The 18,433-nt window shown below is 35.2% G+C and overlaps 1 gene segment (V, D, J or C); it reads right to left on the bottom strand.

The window, feature by feature from the left end:
* Nucleotides 1-597: 597 nt before the first annotated feature.
* Nucleotides 598-13,088, bottom strand: LOC131422786 (T-cell receptor gamma chain C region C10.5-like). The segment is given in 6 exon segments: nucleotides 598-1,121; nucleotides 3,269-3,316; nucleotides 4,364-4,411; nucleotides 4,526-4,585; nucleotides 8,571-8,900; nucleotides 12,980-13,088. Coding segments are annotated over 6 exon segments (738 nt in total).
* Between the last annotated feature and the right edge of the window lie 5,345 nt (nucleotides 13,089-18,433).

Here is an 18,433-nt window from a genome sequence, read left to right as displayed (position 1 = left end):
AGGAAGTTATGGCACAGGGAGTTCAAATAGTTTGCCTGAGGTCACACAGGTGCTAATACTATATCCAGGATTCAAACCCAGGTACTTGGGGGTTCAGAGTCCAGGGACTTAACCTCTCCACTGCAATGCCTCTTAGTGTTAGCGCAGGACTCATGGGGTTATTATGAGGAACAGGAAATATGCTGCTTGTGAAACACTAGTGTAGAGTTGAGCACACACAGTGCAAGTCATGCTAGATGTTATACCGACACCATCAGAATGTCTCAAACCAAATGAGCGTGTATCTGGTGACCTTTGAAAGAGAGATAACTTGGTGCCTTCATTTGACTGTGGCTCCTCTTGGAGACAGTGCCCCAAAGAAAGCATCATGACCACTATCTCAGGGAAAGAATTAGAACTGTGGTATTGACCATTATTAAAACCAATGCTGGATTTGATAGCTCAGGTGTCATGTTGTTTCTTCCCTTGGGCTTTCAGTTAGATTTCATCAAATTAAATTACACAGAATCAAATGTACACTTATAATTTTTTTTATTGCACCTATTATGAAAAACAAAATGCAGAATTCAAGTAAAAACTATGGTGGCCTCAGGATGTGTAAAATGGAAGGCTTCAAGGTGGTCATCTGGTTAAATGGCCCTAAGAGACGTGACTAGAAGCTGCATCCTGTCTATACTCAGAAGGCATGATTATTTGGGTTGCTGGAGGAGCTGATGGAGATCACGGAGACAGTGGTGCTAAGGGATTACCCCTTGGCCCTGACCCTGAGTAATGGCAGAAGTCATTGTTGCTACAGACTATAATTTTCTGTTTGCCCAATGGTTTACAAAACCATTATGCAACAACGACATCATAGAAAAATACACACGTGAAATGAAATAACCCACACTCAGAGAGAAAGCCAAGGTAGATCTTTATGAGACACTTTTAGGGACAAAAAACAATGGAGAAAAGTTGCCTTCTTGTTTCCACCATCTGTTATGAACTCTTTCCATTGCCACAGACTACTGTTCTCCTAAACAGACAGAAGGCGATGATGGCAAAGTAGACGGCACTCATGAGGAGGAGGAGGAGGTAAGCATAACAAGCAGAGGTGCTGGTGAGCTGCAGCTGCAGGGTGTCTAAGAGAAGACATTTGATTAGTTTCGATTGCTCTTTTGCAAGGATGGGACATATTAATGGGAGGGTGATCACAGTTATTCATTTCTGATGACCTACATTGCAGTGCCACCCACACCACCAAATCTCAAATTAAACATCTACCACCACCGTCACCACCACCACCACCAAGACAACTCAGAATCCAGTTTACAGGTCATGTCAATCAACTACCTCTGCTAAATTCACTTAGAACATTCCAAAATATGAAAAGTAAGATTGTGTTTTTAATAAATGAGTCCAATGGGAAAAAAGTGTTTGTGACAAATAGATCTTAACATTTCTTCATCCCCATCATATATCTAAGTGATATTAATAACTAGTATTCATTAACCACTAACCAAATGCCAAACACTTCTTCTGAGAGCTTTGCATACAACTTTAATCTTGTTTAAGTTTTATCCTAACCTATGAGATTATTATTTTCATTCCCATTTTACAAATAAACTGAGGACAGAGAGATAAGTAATTTCCCTGATGTCATGCGTTTAGTAAGTACCAGGAACCAGATTTCAATCCCAGCACCATGTCGTTAAAGAACAGATTCTTAGGTACACTATAATTCTGCCTCTCCAAGTGCAATAAGTACCCCAGACATCAAAAGGTTAAGCATAAATATAAAGTTGAATTCTTATTTAGAAGCAACTGAGCCATTACACATTGTGTGTTCAATGAGATTCCTATGAAGAGTACAATCCATGGAAATTTGGTGGTGTTCACAGCGGGGTGGGTGGGAGGTTTTAGTAAAGAGGAAGAGAGTGGTTAATCCAAATTCTCTGAAACTTTAGGATTTCCTGGCTCACTCATCTGTCCTTCCTAAATGTCCCTGATTGTGACTATGTTATTATAGGATATTTGCACTTAATAGCCTTTGAAGGTTTGTGAGAAATATATATTGTCAAGAAATAATGACGATGATGCTGAGCCAGACTGGCTATTCAATGAACCACAAGGCTGAGTCTCCTCCTGTGGAAATTTCCCTTTTACATGTTTTATCTTCATAGAGTCAAAACTCCAGAATCATTAGCACTCAGTGTGGAAAGAGATCTCAGAGGTGATGTGCTCATAACTCCTTGCCCTTGGTCAGATAAGGTATTAGCTGAGGTCCAGATTTCCCTTGATATTGGAAATAGAAGAAAGATCAGCAGGGCTTGAGCCACTCCTTCTATTCACTTTCTTTGTACATATGTAGGGAGAAAGGGCCAGAAACTAGTACTGATTCTGTGACAGCCAAATGAGACACCCTATACTAGACATTCCACATAGGTGACCTTACCTCTTCAATAACTAAGTTAGGTGTAATTATTCCTGGTTGACAGATGAGAAAATTGTTGCTCAGAAAATGTAGGTAATATTGCTATATTGATGCAACTAATCATTAAAAGAACTGGGGTTCAAGTTCAGTCTGTGCTACTATGAAGCCCATGCACTTACCCAACACCCACCATATGTCCATCATGTCTCAGAGCCTTGGCTTTGGGGTTTCTTGCGCTAGGACTATATCTTAGAGGAAGAAGAGAGAACTGAGGGAGTGTATGAACTCTTGATTCAGATGGCCAGGTTGAAATCTAAGATCTAGCTGGTATGGTGCAAGGAACTTAATTAATTTTCACTCATTGTCCTCATCTATGAAATGGGGAAAAAATATTGTACCACCTCATAGGAGTGCTTTGAGAATTAGACAAGAAAATGCATGCAAAACCCAACACAATGCCTTCTGTATAGGAAGCTCTAGGTATATGTCAGTTCATGTTATTAGCTACTAGCAAGGACGAAAGACTTAAAAAAATATCTGGAGACACCTTTATGTCATGTATTCCTCAGTCACTAGAAACAACAGCTGCATAAATGAATGAAGGCCTTTGTTGAAATAATTTGGAGCCCATCACTGCACTCTCTAATTTACAGTCATCTCAGCCCTAAACCGGCATTTGGTGTTAAGGTGACTCCTAGAAACTCATGGAATGATTTAATGTATCACTCAGTCTACTCTTCAACATCCAGCCATTCTCGTTTTTCTATCTTAATTCAGGGAAGTTTAAAGTTAAGTTGATCAGGAAGAAAAAATTCCTGTAGCATGACATGAAGGCAAACATATGCAAAAACTTACTGCTTTCATCTTTCAGACAAGCTTTTGTAGAATTAATAGCAGTGACCTCTAGAAAAAATAAGGGAAAGTATTAGTCAATTGTTGGTGCCTATTATTTGACAGTTGACATATAAGTATGGTATATGTGTGTATTTATACACACACAGACATATATATATAAATATATATAATCTGTCGACAGAGAGACAGGAGAGATACTAATTGAAAATATGAGCCCCACCATTCCAGAATAATTGGTCATATCTACTATGAACCAGGGAGTTCAAAAGTTAATTTGATCAGAAGGGAAAAATTGCTATTTTCCTAAAAATTTTTTGCAAAAATTGCTATAAATCTTACCACTTTCCTCTTTTGGGGAAGATGTTGTAGAATCAGTAGCAGTGACAACTAGAAGAAATGAGATCAAATATTAGTCAATTGCCTATTCCTACTATTTGACAGTGTGTGTGAATATATAGGTATAAACATATGTATATATATAAGATTCCTGGATATATTCACGTGTATATATACACGTACACATGTACATGTGTGTGTGTGTATATATATATAATTTACTGACACACAGGAGAGACAGTCATTAACAATATGAAAATTATGAATCCCACAATTCCAGGAATATTTGGTCTTTTCTACTTTAAGTCTGAGAAGTTGATCAAGAGGGAAAAAATTGCTAGAGCATGACATGAAGGCAAACATATACAAAAACTTACCACTTTCCTCTTTTGGGGAAGATGTTGTAGAATCAATGGCAGTGACAACTAGAAGAAATGAGATCAAATACTAGTCAATTGTCTATTTCTACTATTTGACAGTGTGTGTGAATATATAGGTATAAACATATATATATATATATATATATGATTCCTGGATATATTCACGTGTATATCTACATGTACACATGTACGTGTGTGTGTGTGTGTGTATATATATAATGTGCTGACACACAGGAGAGACAGTCATTAAAAATACGAATATTATGAGCCCCACAATTCCAGGAATATGTGGTCTTTTCTACTTTAAGTCTGAGAAGATGATCAAGAGGGAAAAAATTGCTAGAGCATGACATGAAGGCAAACATATACAAAAACTTACCACTTTCCTCTTTTGGGGAAGATTTTGTAGAATCAATAGCAGTGACAACTAGGAGAAATGAGACCAAATATTAGTCAATTATCCATGCCCATTATTTCAAAGTGTCTGTATACATATAGGAATACATATAAATAACATAGGCAAACATATGCAATAACTTACTGCTTTTATCTTTCAGAAGAGCCTTTGTAGAATCAATAGTAGCGACAATTGAGAGGAGAACTAGAAGAAAGGGGAGCAATATTAGTCAGTTATTCATGCCCATTATTCAACAGTGTGTCTACGTGTTTATATGAGTAAATGTGTATGCACACATACACACAACACACAAAATCTGTTGACAGAGAGACCGGCCCTAAAAATATGATCCCTACAATTCCAGGAATATTTCATCTCATTCTATGTAATTTAGTAGATCTAATTCATATATTGTGTTTCTGCACCTGAAGATGTTGACTCTCATGAAGAATACATTTTTTTTCTTCTTTATCACAACTGGATGGTAATATCCAAGACTATCTTGTTTTCCTTCTGTATTCGCAGCTCCTAACATAGTACCTGCTACAAAGGAGATGGAGAAATACTTGTCGCATGGAAAAATAAACAGAAAATGTGGCTACTGTATAGTCTTCAGCACAAGCTGCTGACATGAAGAGTTGCTACGAATTAATTCATCAGATCTTAGAATCCACAACAGAATCTCACATTCAAAAGAATTTGGTTTGGGCAAATTTCCCATCAAAGCAAAGGAAAGCAGCTGTACCTTTCCAAATCATGAACATCCCCGTATTCCCAACTCATGAACGTGAATTTCTGGAGTTGTGGTGTTTGTGGACATGACAACAATATGAATAAAAACTAATAGCTATGGAGTGATTATTACTGCACCAGACACTGTGTTAAATGCTTTACGTGCATTACCTCCTTTAATGCTCCAGTCACACTGACGTGAGCTGTAGTTTGGAGGTCTCCTTTTTGCAAATGAGGAAATAAGGTTGGGAATATAAGTAACTTGCTGAGAGTCATACCAGTGATGGCAGAGCCAGCATTCAAAGGATCACTGTTGGGAATTAAGTGAGTTGTGGAAAGTACTTTGTAAAAATAATCCATAGAAGGCCAGCCCTGATGGCCTAGTGGTTAAAGTTCAGCACTCACTGCTTCAGTGGCCCAAGTTTGCTTCCATTTCCCAATCACAGAACCACACCACCTCTCTATCAGTTGTCATGCTGTGGCAGTGGCACACGTAGAACAACTAGAAGGACTTACAACTAGCATATACAACCATGTACTGGGGCTTTGGGGAGAAAAAAATAAAGAGGAAGATTGCCAACAGATGTTAGCTCAGGGTGAATTTTTATCTGCAAAAAAACCAAAAAAATACTAATAATAATCCAGAGAAAGGGTATTATGCAAAGTGAAATAAGTCAGAGGGAGAAGGTCAAATACCGTATGATTTCCTTCATTAAGTAATAGATAATAACAACAATAAACAAACACATAGAGACAGAGATTGGATTGGTGGTTACCAGAGGGGAAGGGGGGAGGGAGGAAGGCGAAAGGGATAATTCGGTACGTGTGTGGTGATGGGTTGTAATTATTATTTGGGTGGTGAACACGATGTAATCTATGCAGAAATAGAAGTATAATGATGTACACCTGAAATTTATACAATGTTATAAACCAATGTTACTGCAATAAACAAAAAATTAAAAAAGAGAAAATTAAAAAAAAAAAACGAAAGTCATCTATAGAGAAACAACATAATTCTACCGTTATGGACACTAAAAACATCTTCCCTTCCAGATATCTTAACTATTCTTAGAAAACGACTTTTTATTACAGGAGCTCAGCATTTCAGCCAAATTCTTTCCTAAGGTAGAAAGATAGGCCCAGTCATATTATGTAAAACATGAGGTGAGATTATGTACAAAGAAAAAAAAAGAAGGCAAACATACAAAGATGAAAAATTTTTTAAAGATAATTGACTGTTGGATGCAAGAAAACAGAGTTGAAATGATTATTTTGGTTAATCTTTTTCTACTAGATGTGTTCTTGTCCATATGGATATGGCTCTGGTATGCAATTTTATACACTCAAGGGCCTCTTTGTTTTGGTAGCTATAAAAATGGGTTTGAAGTATAAGATTTGGAATAAATTCCAAGAATGAAAACGTTAGCATAATCGTGGTTAGATGTTAAAATATCTTCAAGAACTGACTTTAATGTATCTTAAAAGTCTCTTTCTTTTCCTTAACAATGACTTTTTCATTAAAAGATCAATAAAACGCTTCTATTACCATGCATCGATTGAGGTAAAAACAATAAAGTAATAATTTTTCGAACAAAATCTGTGTATGTATCCTAAGTTCTCTTTCTCAATCAAGGTTGATCAAAAACTTGGACAATAATAGTTTTATCTTCTTCAAAATCCCCTCATTCTTTTGTGCTCCTGAGTTATAGTCTTAACTTTTATCAAACACAAAAACATCCAAGAAACAGCATTAAAAATTTGCTGTAGAATGACAATAACACAAATGTCCTCATTAGCTTTGTTTCCCCGAGAAGTCCATGGGAGACATTTGTTTCAGAAATTAAATGCCAAGTAAAACATTTTGAACTAGAACTTCTCTATGATAATCATCACCATGGAACTTACTACACTTCTGATTTTTCCCTCATCACTAGAAAAATCAAAATGTAACAGGACACTTCAGCCCAGTGTTTATATTAAACTTGTGTTTTGAGTATATTGCTTCCCCTCTGTTTCTTAGCTGTAGCAACAGTAAATTAGGGCTGGTCTTTAAATCTTATGCTAGTACATTTTGGGAAAGGATATTAAAAAATACAATAAATACGTAAATAAATATATCCACGTTATGTTTTCCAAAGCAAGTGTTTTCACTGACATTATTTCATTTGCTCTTCATCATGGCCCCAGGAGAAAGCCAAGATAGTCCTATAAAGGATACTGTGAATGCTAGAAAAATAAAACAAGCCTAACAAGCCTAATTTGATCACTGAAGAAACTAAGGATCTGAGAAGATGAAGACTGACTTCAGAAATTGGGACTGGTGTACAGCAAACGTCTTCACACATTTTTTTCTGTGCTTGTTCCCCACTGCTTCAAAAGGGCTTGTGAACCATAGGGAAAAAGTACAAACTGACTCCTTCTTATCTATAGGTGCCCTGGGGACTTTGGTCTGTTGTCTTCATACTCAGGACAGCAGGTTGTGAGTCTAGTGAGTTACAAGACCTTTGCCGGGACCAAGGCACAGTCAGGTCTCTGCCCACACTGTCTAAATATGCGCAGTATCTGCATAAACGGGACTCCTTTGGGACATCATGTCTGAATCACGAGTGACCCTGTGTGATTAGGAAAAGAACGTACTCTCTTACAACAGTGCATCCTCCTTGGGACAGTAATTCATCCCAGTGTGCTCATCCACACATCCCTTCCAGGCCAGGCACAGGCTAGGTCTGCAATAAATGTTTGTTGAGCTGCATTTATCAATGGCAAGAAATACATTCATTACGTAGAATGGAAGTATGTGTGTACGCATTAGCCTCACTCAATCACTAATTATGAAATTTCGCCTTATGGTGGAATATAAAATACAAACCTGGAAAACCTAAGACTATGATAAAACTGCAGCAGCCAAATTATTTGATTTTTTGTTAAGCCCCGATTTGGCTCCATTAAATGAACACAATTTTGTCACCTAATAACCTTGGTTTGGGGCTATACTCTGAGTTTAACAAGATTAAAGTGAGACTGATTTTGTTTGATGAGTAGAAGTATAATTGCTGAAAGAAGTATAATTGCTCTTATTTCCTGATCAATTAAGATCATCAGAAGGGGAATTTCTTTTTGAGTTTTTCTTGTGTTCTGAGTAGTTAGGTGCTTTCATGTATGTTGTTTCATTTGATCCATAAAACAACCCTAAAAAAAAATCACTGAGACTTTAATATTTGGTTGATGAAACTGAGGCTGAGAAAAGTTAAGGAAATTTTTCTTTTTCTTTTTTATGTTCCAAAGCCTATGCTATTTTAATTCTACAGGGAAGTAGAGGGACACTTATGCTACCAGTAAATGGAACAACATTTAGGAAACATTTATGTTTTTTTATTTTTCATTAATACTTGACAGAAATGTGGGATATTCCTTTTGAAAAAAAGTGTTCTGGGAGGTTATATTTATATATACATACCTTTGATCACTGAAGGAAAGAGAATCTCTTGGTCAACCTCTCCTCTATTCTTCTCGTGTTGTACGATACACATGTGCTCTTCATTTATTGAACTTCCTGTCACGGTCAGCCAGCTGAATTTCATGTATGTGTCATTAGTCTTCATGATATTTCCCTGCTGGGATTCCAGAATTCTATTGCCATTCTTTTCTTTCCAATATACCCTTATAACATCTGGGAAAAAATTCTCAAGAAGACAAAGATATGTTCCAGCATTATGGAGGTTTATTTCAGCAATTGAAGGAAGAAAAATGGTGGGCTTGGGGGAAACGTCTGCAGGAAGTCTTCTATCTGTGGGGGAAAATGGAACAGCAATTAAAAAGAATCATTAGAGAAGCACAAACGTTGTGTGTTCTGGAACAACCTAGCGCATATAGTAAAAGGAAGAAAAGCTGCCATTGAATTAGTGCTTACCGTGGCCTTCCATCCACAATAGACTGTGAGGTATTTATTGTTCTTATTTTCAACAAAGAAAGAGCTTCCACAGGTTATGTAACTTGCCCAGAGTCACAGCTATAAGTGGCAGAGCCTGTATTAAAACGTGGATTTTGTTCCTTCTCCACATGCTAAGGTCGGGTATGACTTTCGATGCCGCATTTCAAGGCGTCGAACTTTCATGAACACACGTAATTTTTAAAATCTCTTTTGTTCCATTCATATGGAGCATGTTTTCAAGGTGAGTTGGTAGATTGCAGGAATGTGGGAGGAGACCAGGTAACTTTGATGATCTCTCTATACATGAGAATGTTTGGTCCTTTCTAAATTACTTCACTTTTCCCATCCTATGAATTTTGTAACTTATGCTCTGTTGGCCAATAACACTTTCTCTTGTTCAGCAACTCTGTGAAACATTACTCTTCATTTGACTGTTTCTGGAATTCTCCATATTTGTCTTATTTGCCATATAAATAAATATCAGGAGGAAGTTTTTAATTTTTTTTAAAAACAATGCACAGTCACTTGTTAACGGGAATCCATTTCCAAGTGTACTTGACAATGAAGTTGATCTTTTAGCTAAAATGCGGATCTCATGCCCAGTTCTGAGGTAATGGAGTTCTCCTACTTGATGTCTAATTTTATATAACATCTCAGTTTCACACTGAACCACCCCAGATTTTTGAGTAGGGCAGTACTAATGCTGCACTACCAAATTATTCACAATGCGTTGAATTTAGAAGCAGAATAGCAATATTTCCATAACATTAAAAAAATTTATTATCTTCAGAAATGCTATTATATTAATCTTATCATAATGCACTCATCACAATTCTGTTTCACTCTAGATTATGTTCACCAAAAACACATTTTATTTTGGAATTTCTTAAAGTTTAAGCATGACTAAGAATATACCACATTTTGACTCTCAGTGTCTCCTCCAAAATTTGTATCTACACCGTAAGGCTACTGAGCCTTATAGGTTTTAGAGCTCTGCTATTTTCTTTGTTTTCACGTGCTGAATAAAGTATACACGTATTTGGTGTAATATTAAATGTCACAGTTCCAGAGTCTCTTGCAGACATGATGTCAGAATATATAACAAAACACCATAGTTTACAAAGGCATGTCAGCTGAATGCTGGAATGTTAGCTGATTATACATTTATTTATTGTTAATCTAATGATTAAAATTAAAGTATTAAAACTCTTTCCAAATTGATTTCCAGTTAACATGCAAGTTCTTTACTAATATTCTCTTTGGGCTAGCTTGGAGTTAAATAATTCAGTGGGCAATTTCCTAGGAAAAGAAGAGTTAGATTTCTTATTTGAGTGGAAAAGAACAGAAATTCTGAGAGGTTCTAATAGCAAAGCTCCTGATTTTTATAGAAAATTAGTAAGCAAACAATGTTGAGTATTTTACTGATGCTGTAAATCAATTAGGTCGTAATGTGTTTATTTAATTTTATATATCTTGCTTTTACTGTAAATGGTATTTTATTGATTATGATGGCAAGACACTATATTTCTCCAAACTTATATTTAGTTTTTAATTTAAAAAGCATGTTATATAAAACAAGATTAATTTTTCAATTATATATTACATTTACATAATTTTAGTCTTTAGTCAATATATTAAAGAATCTAATTTTCATCTTTGGAACTTCTGTTTTATGCATAGGAATACTTCTGATTTTTTATATTAAAGAAACTAAAAACAAAATGATGAATTAAAAAATTTCTGTATGAAAACACACTATTCTTACCATCTGTCCCTTTTCCTTAGCTAGATTCTTTAAGTTTCATTCTTTTCAGGATAAAATGAATCTTGAATTTCCATAACTTTCTCAATGTAATAGTTAACTGAGCATTAAATAGTTTACTTGTGTATATATGGCTAGTGTCTATATTTTAAATAACTATATTATATGTTTTTTTCTTTAAATACTCTTTTTAAAACTTATTAACAGTGTGTTTTATGATCAAAATAATTTTCATGGTGCATATAACGGAAACCAGGTAAAAAAATAAATAAATCTTTCTAATTCATTTATATACATTAATTGCATAATCAAATAATATATTTGAATGAAATTGCTTGAGTTGTTTATATTTTATTAAGATGCATGTATGAACTCTAAATTAATTTACCAAATATCAACTACATTTTTAATTGAAATTATGATATTTGAAACCTACATATTGATATTGACGCCAGGTCAGCCTGACTCCAAAGCCCAAGCTTTATGACAACACCCTCTCACCGTTAGAAAGGAAATGTGTCCATTCACAAAACCTACCTGTAATAATGAACTTTGTCCAGGGGCTAAACACTTTCATGATAATTGCATATGTTATACTTGAGTCCTTTAGATAAATCCATATGTACACAAAGCAAGATCCTATTGCAATATTTGCACCATGTTGTCTATGCTGTTATTTGCCAAAAGGATTTGTTTTAAAGTCTCTCCTAAGATTTCTACATCCAATCCCCATCAAATACCTGTTTTTCCTACAAATTCTTAACTATTATTCTATTTAAATCGCTTCTTGACTTCCCTCTATTACCTTGAAAAATTCTGTTCTTCTGATGCCTACCTGTGACAAGTTTTGTTTAATAATTCCACAGTGATCAACCCATATCAAAAACCTTAGGCTGATTTAGCTTCTCTGAGTTCTTCAAATTCTAGGGAACTATGGTGGCCTGTGACTCAAGAGATCAGGGTTCTGGTCCTGGTGCATTTTCCTCACAACAAGTTCTGTGGCTGAGAAATCAAATAAATTAAAGGATTTGGTGCTTTATTTGTTTGCAAACAATGACGTTAGTGTAAATCAATTCATTATCCCTACCAGAGCTGAAGTGAGACCAAAAGGAAACAAGATCTGGAAAGCAATTTGATTAAAAATGCTATTGATTAAAAATGCTATGGAAAAAGAGATTATAATTATTATTATGGTTGTGCTTATAATTACCATTATTATTAACAATTTGTTTGTGATGATTGTGTGCCCCAAAATGACTTTTTAATCTCACGAGACCAAACCCTGCCCCTGCTGATAGGAATTCACTATTTTGGTGTTGCAATTAAATCCTTAGTAATTAAGTATGAAGACTTGTTCCTTCATTTGTATTCCACCTTGCTCAAATATGCTTGGAATTCTCAAAGACATCATCAGAAGAAATGTGTTTTTCACACACCCAATTAATAGTCAATCATTGTCTTGTCTTATCTGCTGCATTCCCAGGGTTAAGAAAATCAAGGGGAACATTGGCTAAAACCTAATAACATGCAGTCAGTATATGGAACTACTTCACTTGAGTTGTCCAAAACAATGGCTCTTTTCCCTAATCAACAGCACAATCTATTTGCATTCCAAGTTTTCACCAGAAATTAGCCTCAAATTGACATCTTCCCAGCTCATGTGGAATGATTGAACAACTTATATAGTCATTTACTTTAAGAATTAATGTTTTGCACTGCTATTAGGGATGAGATGAAAACCAATAACACAGGCTTTGCAGGTTATTGTGAGAAAGAAGCACTATGTTTTATCTCAAAATATAGAGTAGGGGTAATTAATAAAAGTGTTTCTCACTTAAAAAATAGTCTACAAGAAAAGTATCTTGAACCAATAACTTATACCAATGGTTTACAGATATGGTCCAAAAAACAACTTAATTTCTAGTTTGAGTCCATCCTTTTTAGTTTGTGTATTCTAAAAGTAACATTTCAATCTTCTTACAATCAGGGAAGTGAACAAACCATTTACAAAGTAGTTTTGTTTCCATGTACAGTGCCAGTAGCTACAAACTTTCTGTTCATATGCTGAGACCAAGTATGTGGCAATCAGATAATGGTGATCCTAAATTGTTTTGTCTAAAAAGCATCTGTCAGTTTTTCATTACTAGGATAAAAATAGACAAAAGGTACTTACCAGAGGGAACGACAATGAGCTTAGTTGGTTTTCCAAATTTCTTGATCCAGCCGGAGCTGTCACACTGGTTACAGCTTCTACAAAAACTCAGCCCCCTCCTGAGCTTCATGATGGAACTAGCAGTGAATAAACTATGTACTGGAAATTTGATCTTCTGGCTTCCATTGAAAGTACTTGAATTTAATTTTTGTGGCCTCAGATATTTTATAAATTTTCCCCAGATAAGTTGACCCAAACATCTGTTTTCCACGAAGGGACTAATCATTGAAAAGCATTGATGGAAAATGGAAAGAATAAGAGCAGAAACAGAAGAGATCAGGCCCAACTGTCAACCAACTACTTTCCTAAATTACTAGGAAAAGCCTTCAGAGAATTAAGACTTTTTGTTTTTATTTCCAGGTGTTCAGTCGTGTTGAAACTGCTCAGAGATTACATCAAAGGAAAGGCCTTTTTGTCCTCACAAACACCAGAGCTGCTTCGTTAGCAATTTGGGAATGCATTTCTAAATGGAAGAAACTCTTCAGTAACTGAAATGGAAATATGTCAATAAAATATTCTTGAGAAATGTGAACAAATTTCTTTATTTTTAATAAAGCCTCTTTTACCACTTGGCAACAAGATTCTTTACCCAGCACTGCTAATGAGAAAATGATTTATGTGATGACATTACTTTTCCTGGAATAAAAGAAGAAATTCATAGATTTCTATGCCTTATGAAATAATAAATTTTTTATTTGAACTAAAATTTAAAATATAGCAAGCATCTTTTCTGATCATATGATGTGAAACTAGAAATCAACTAGAGAAGAAACCTGTAAAAGTCACATATATGTTACGGAATAACTATTGGATCAATGAAGAAATCAAAATAGAAATTAAAAAAATACCTAACTTCAAATGAAAACGAAACATAACAAACCAAAATCTATGAGATGCAGCAAATATTGTAGTAAGAGGAATCTTTATAGCAATACAGGCCTACCTCTATAAACAAGAAAGATCTCAAATAAACACTTTAACATTACACCTAAAGGAACTAGAAAAAGAAGATCAAATGAAGCCCCAAATCAGTACAAGGAAGGAAATGATAAAAATCTGAGTGGAAGTTAATGAAGTAGAGATTAAAACCAAAATGGAAAGGATCAATGAAACTAAGAGCTGGTTCTTTGAAAAGGTAAACAAAATTGACAAAATTTTACTAGGCTCAAAGAAAAAAAGAGAGAAGTCTCAAATAAATAAAATAAAAAATGAAAAGGAGAAATTACAACAGATATCACAGAAATACAAAGGGTTATAAGAGAATACTATGTAAAACTATATGCAAACAAACTGGATAACTAAGAAGAAATGGATAAATTCCCAGAATTATACAACCTTCCAAAACTGAGTCAAGAGGAAACAAAGATTCTGAATAGACCAATCGTGTGTAAGGATTGACACCATACTCAGAAACCTCTCAAAATACAAAAGTCCAGGACCAGACAACTTCTCTGGTGAATTCTACCAAACATTCAAAGTAGATTTAACACCCATCCTTCTCAAACTTTTCCAAATTATTGAAGAGAAGTGGACATTTCCCAACTCATTTTACAAGTTCAACATTAACCAGATACCAAAACAGACAAGGATGACACAAAAAAAGAAAATTACAGGCCAATATCTCTGACAAGCATAGATTCAAAAATTCTCGACAGAATTTTAGCAAATTGAATACAAGAATACACTAAAAGGATCATACATCATGATCAAGTGGGATTTCTTCCAGGGATGCAACGGTGGTTCAACATCCATAAATCAATCAGTATGTTATACCACATTAACTAAATGAATAAAAATCACATGATCATCTCAATGGATACAGAGAAAGCATTTGACAAGATTCAGCATCCATTTAAGATAAAAACTCTCATTTAAATGGGCATAGAAGGAAAATACTTCACCATAATAAAGGCCATATAAGTCAAACCCACAGCTAACATCATTGTCATTGGTGAAAAATTGAAAATTGTCCCCGCAAAACAGAAACAACACAGGGATGCTGACTTTTACCGCTCTTATTCAACATAGTATTAGAAATCCTAGCCAGAGCAATTAGGTAAGAAAAGGAAACAAAAGGTATCAAAATTGGAATGAAAGAAGTAAAATTGTCACTATTTCTGGATGACATGGTATCATATATAGAAAGCCCTAGAGAATCTACCAAAAAACTTTTAGAAGTAATAAATGAAAAGAGTAAATTTGTAGGGTACAAAATCAACATATAAAAATCGGTTGGGTTTCTATACACTAACAATGAACTAGCAGACAGAGAAATGAAGAATACAATTCCATTTACAATTGCAACAAAAAGAATAAAATACCTAGGAATAAATTTAACCAAGGAGATGAAAGACCTGGACACTGAAAACTATAAGACAATGTTGAAGGAAATCAAAGGCACGAAGAAATGGAAAGATATTCTATGCTCCTGTACTGGAAGAATTAACATACTTAAAATGTCTGTACTACCTAAAACAATCTACAAATTCAATGCAATCCCAATCAGAATCCCAAAGACATTTTTCACAGAAATAGAGCAAAGAATCCTAAAATCTATATGGAAGAACAAAAGACTCCAAATAGCCAAAGCAATCCTGAGAAAAAAGAACAAAGCTGAAGGTATCACACTCGTGATTTCAAAATATACTACAAAGCTATAGTAATCAAAATAGCAAGGTACTGGCAGAAAAACAGACTCACAGATCAACAGACCAGAATTGCCAGCCCAGAAATAAAACCATATATCAATGGACAGCTAATCTCCAACAAAGGAGCCAAGAAATATGCTATGGAGAAAGGAAAGTCTCTTCAATAAATGGTGTTGGGAAAACTGGACAGCCACATGCAAAGGAAAGAAAGTAGGCCGTTATCTTACACCATACTCAAAAATTAACTCAAAATGGATTAAAGACTTAAATATAAGACCTGAAAATATAAAACTCCTAGAAGAAAACATAGGCAGTACACTCTTTGACATGAGTCTTAGCGGTATCTTTTTGAATACCATGTCTCCTCAGGCAAGGAAAACAAAAGAAAAAATAAACAAACAGGACTACATCAAGCTAAAAAGCTTCTGCATGGCAAAAGAAACCATCAACAAAATAAAAAGATAGCACCAACTGGGAGAAAATATTTACAAGTCATACAGCAGATAAGTGGTTAATTTCTAAAATACATAAAGAACATATACAACTCAACAACAAACAAATGAACAACCCAATCAAAAAATGGGCAGAGGATATCAACAAACATTTTGCCAAACAAGATACACAGGTGGCCAACAGGCACATTAAAAGATGTTCAACATCACTAATTATTAGGTAAACGCAAATCAAAACGACAATGAGTTATCATCTCACATGCACCAGATTGGCTATTATTAAAAAAAAACACAAATAAGTTTTGGAGAGGATGTGGAGCAAAGGGAACCCTCATACACTGCCAGCAGAAATGCAAATTAGGACAGCCAGCATGGAATACAGTATGGAGGTTTCTCAAAAAATTAAACATAGAAATATCCTATGATCTATCTATTCCATGTCTGGCTATTTATCCAAAGAACAAAGAAACACTAATTTGAAAAGATATATGCACCCCCATGTTCATTTCAGCATTATTCACAATAGCCAAGACTTGGAAGCAAGCAAAGACCCCACCCATGAAGGAATGGATAAAAAAGATGTGGTATATATATACAACGGAAAAGTATACAGCCACAAAAATAGATGAAATTGTGCCATTTCTGACAGCATGGATGGACCTTGAGGGTATTATGCTAAAAGAAAAAATTCAGAGAAAGATAAACACTGTATGATTTCACTCATATGTGCAAGACATACAAATAAACACATAGATAAGAATAGACTGGTGGTTACCAGAATGGAAGGGGGTGGGCGAGGGCAAAAGGGATAAAGGGGCGTATATATATGGTGACAGATGAAAACTAGACATTGGGGGTGAACACGATGCAGTCTATACAAAAGCTGAAATATAATGATGTACACCTGAAATTTACACAATGTTATAAACCAATCTGACCTCAATGAAATAATAAAAATAATAAAAAATGAAAAAATAAATCTCAGTAAAAGGCAAAACAAAAAAAAGAATATTTTTACAGCTATCTGTAATACTTCGTTATCTGTACAAAGTTGGGGAAAGGATTTTTCAAGCCCAAAAAGCCACACTGATCACCCCAGCCATAAACATTGTCTCTAATTTGGCAGATGGGATCAGGAGGAATCAGGAGAGAAAACAGCTTTGCTTTGTAAAAAATGTAAAAGTTGTTAGAGAAAATGGGCAAAAAATTGGTCAACACAGAGCCCATCACAGGTCTTTCTAATCGCCAAATTTCACATGTGATCTCTAAGTGCTCAATAATAAGCAGAGAGAGTTTCAATATTATGAAATGTGAATTTTTTTCAAAATAAATTTTAAAGTAAAATTCAAAATCATAAACATTTTCTACTACACAATTTGGGGACTACAGAAATGACATAGAAAAATATATCCACGATCCCAACATCCAGAGATGACCACTCCAAAGCTGTGCCCTTTCCACTGAACACATTCTTGGGGCAAAAAAAAAAGATCCCCTGAGACAAAAAACTCAACATGGATTTCACGTGGGCCTCACAATTGTTTGAAATGTCATTTTTTTTACAAGATCACTCCTAGGTTACAGACGTCACTTTCCCACAGTACTAGGATGTGTGCAGAGTTGGGTGATAGATATGTTTTATGAAAACAGTGATTTTGGAAAATGTCTTGGATTTTCTTCAGCATTCGTTTGATAATATAATGTTGCTTCTACTACTCAGAGTCACTGTATATCACCCACTTCAGATCTGAAGGAAAATAAGTTGAGACAAAATCATCAGGATCTTTCCAGCATCCAAGTACACAAAATCCCACACACTCTAGGTAATGTGAGCACCACAATAATAATCAAAATATTCATCTCAATTCAACAGACATTACTTGAGTCCCCACTATATTCAGTGCTGTACATTCTAGAAGATACTGTCAGTGTTTCTATGAATCAGCAATTTAAACAACCATTCAATTGGCAAATGTCCACTTAGGACAGGGCTGGTTTGCCTTTGGTGAATGTGGGCAAAATAACCTTGGGGAAGCTTACCTCAGCCTAAAGGAGAAGGGCAGGAGGAGGAAATGACTCTAAATATGGACTTGTTTGCCCCCCAGTAGAGGTTGTTTGCTCCAAGTACAAGGCCACGGTCCTCCCCAATGTGTGTGAGTCAAGGGGCTATAGAACTATGATTCAAAACTTAGATTAAATTGATTTGGGATGACTACTCATGAGAGTTTCTTTATGTCTCGCTAATCTTTCTTTGACTAAACTGTAACAGTCAGCCACACTATGACAGATGTGGTGCTAAGCCCTGGTATACAAAG

This window comes from Diceros bicornis, chromosome 3 (assembly GCF_020826845.1).
Source record: "Diceros bicornis minor isolate mBicDic1 chromosome 3, mDicBic1.mat.cur, whole genome shotgun sequence".
NCBI lineage: Eukaryota > Metazoa > Chordata > Mammalia > Perissodactyla > Rhinocerotidae > Diceros > Diceros bicornis.
Note: the sequence above shows the minus strand (reverse complement) of the source record. Positions and strands in the feature narration are given on the sequence as shown.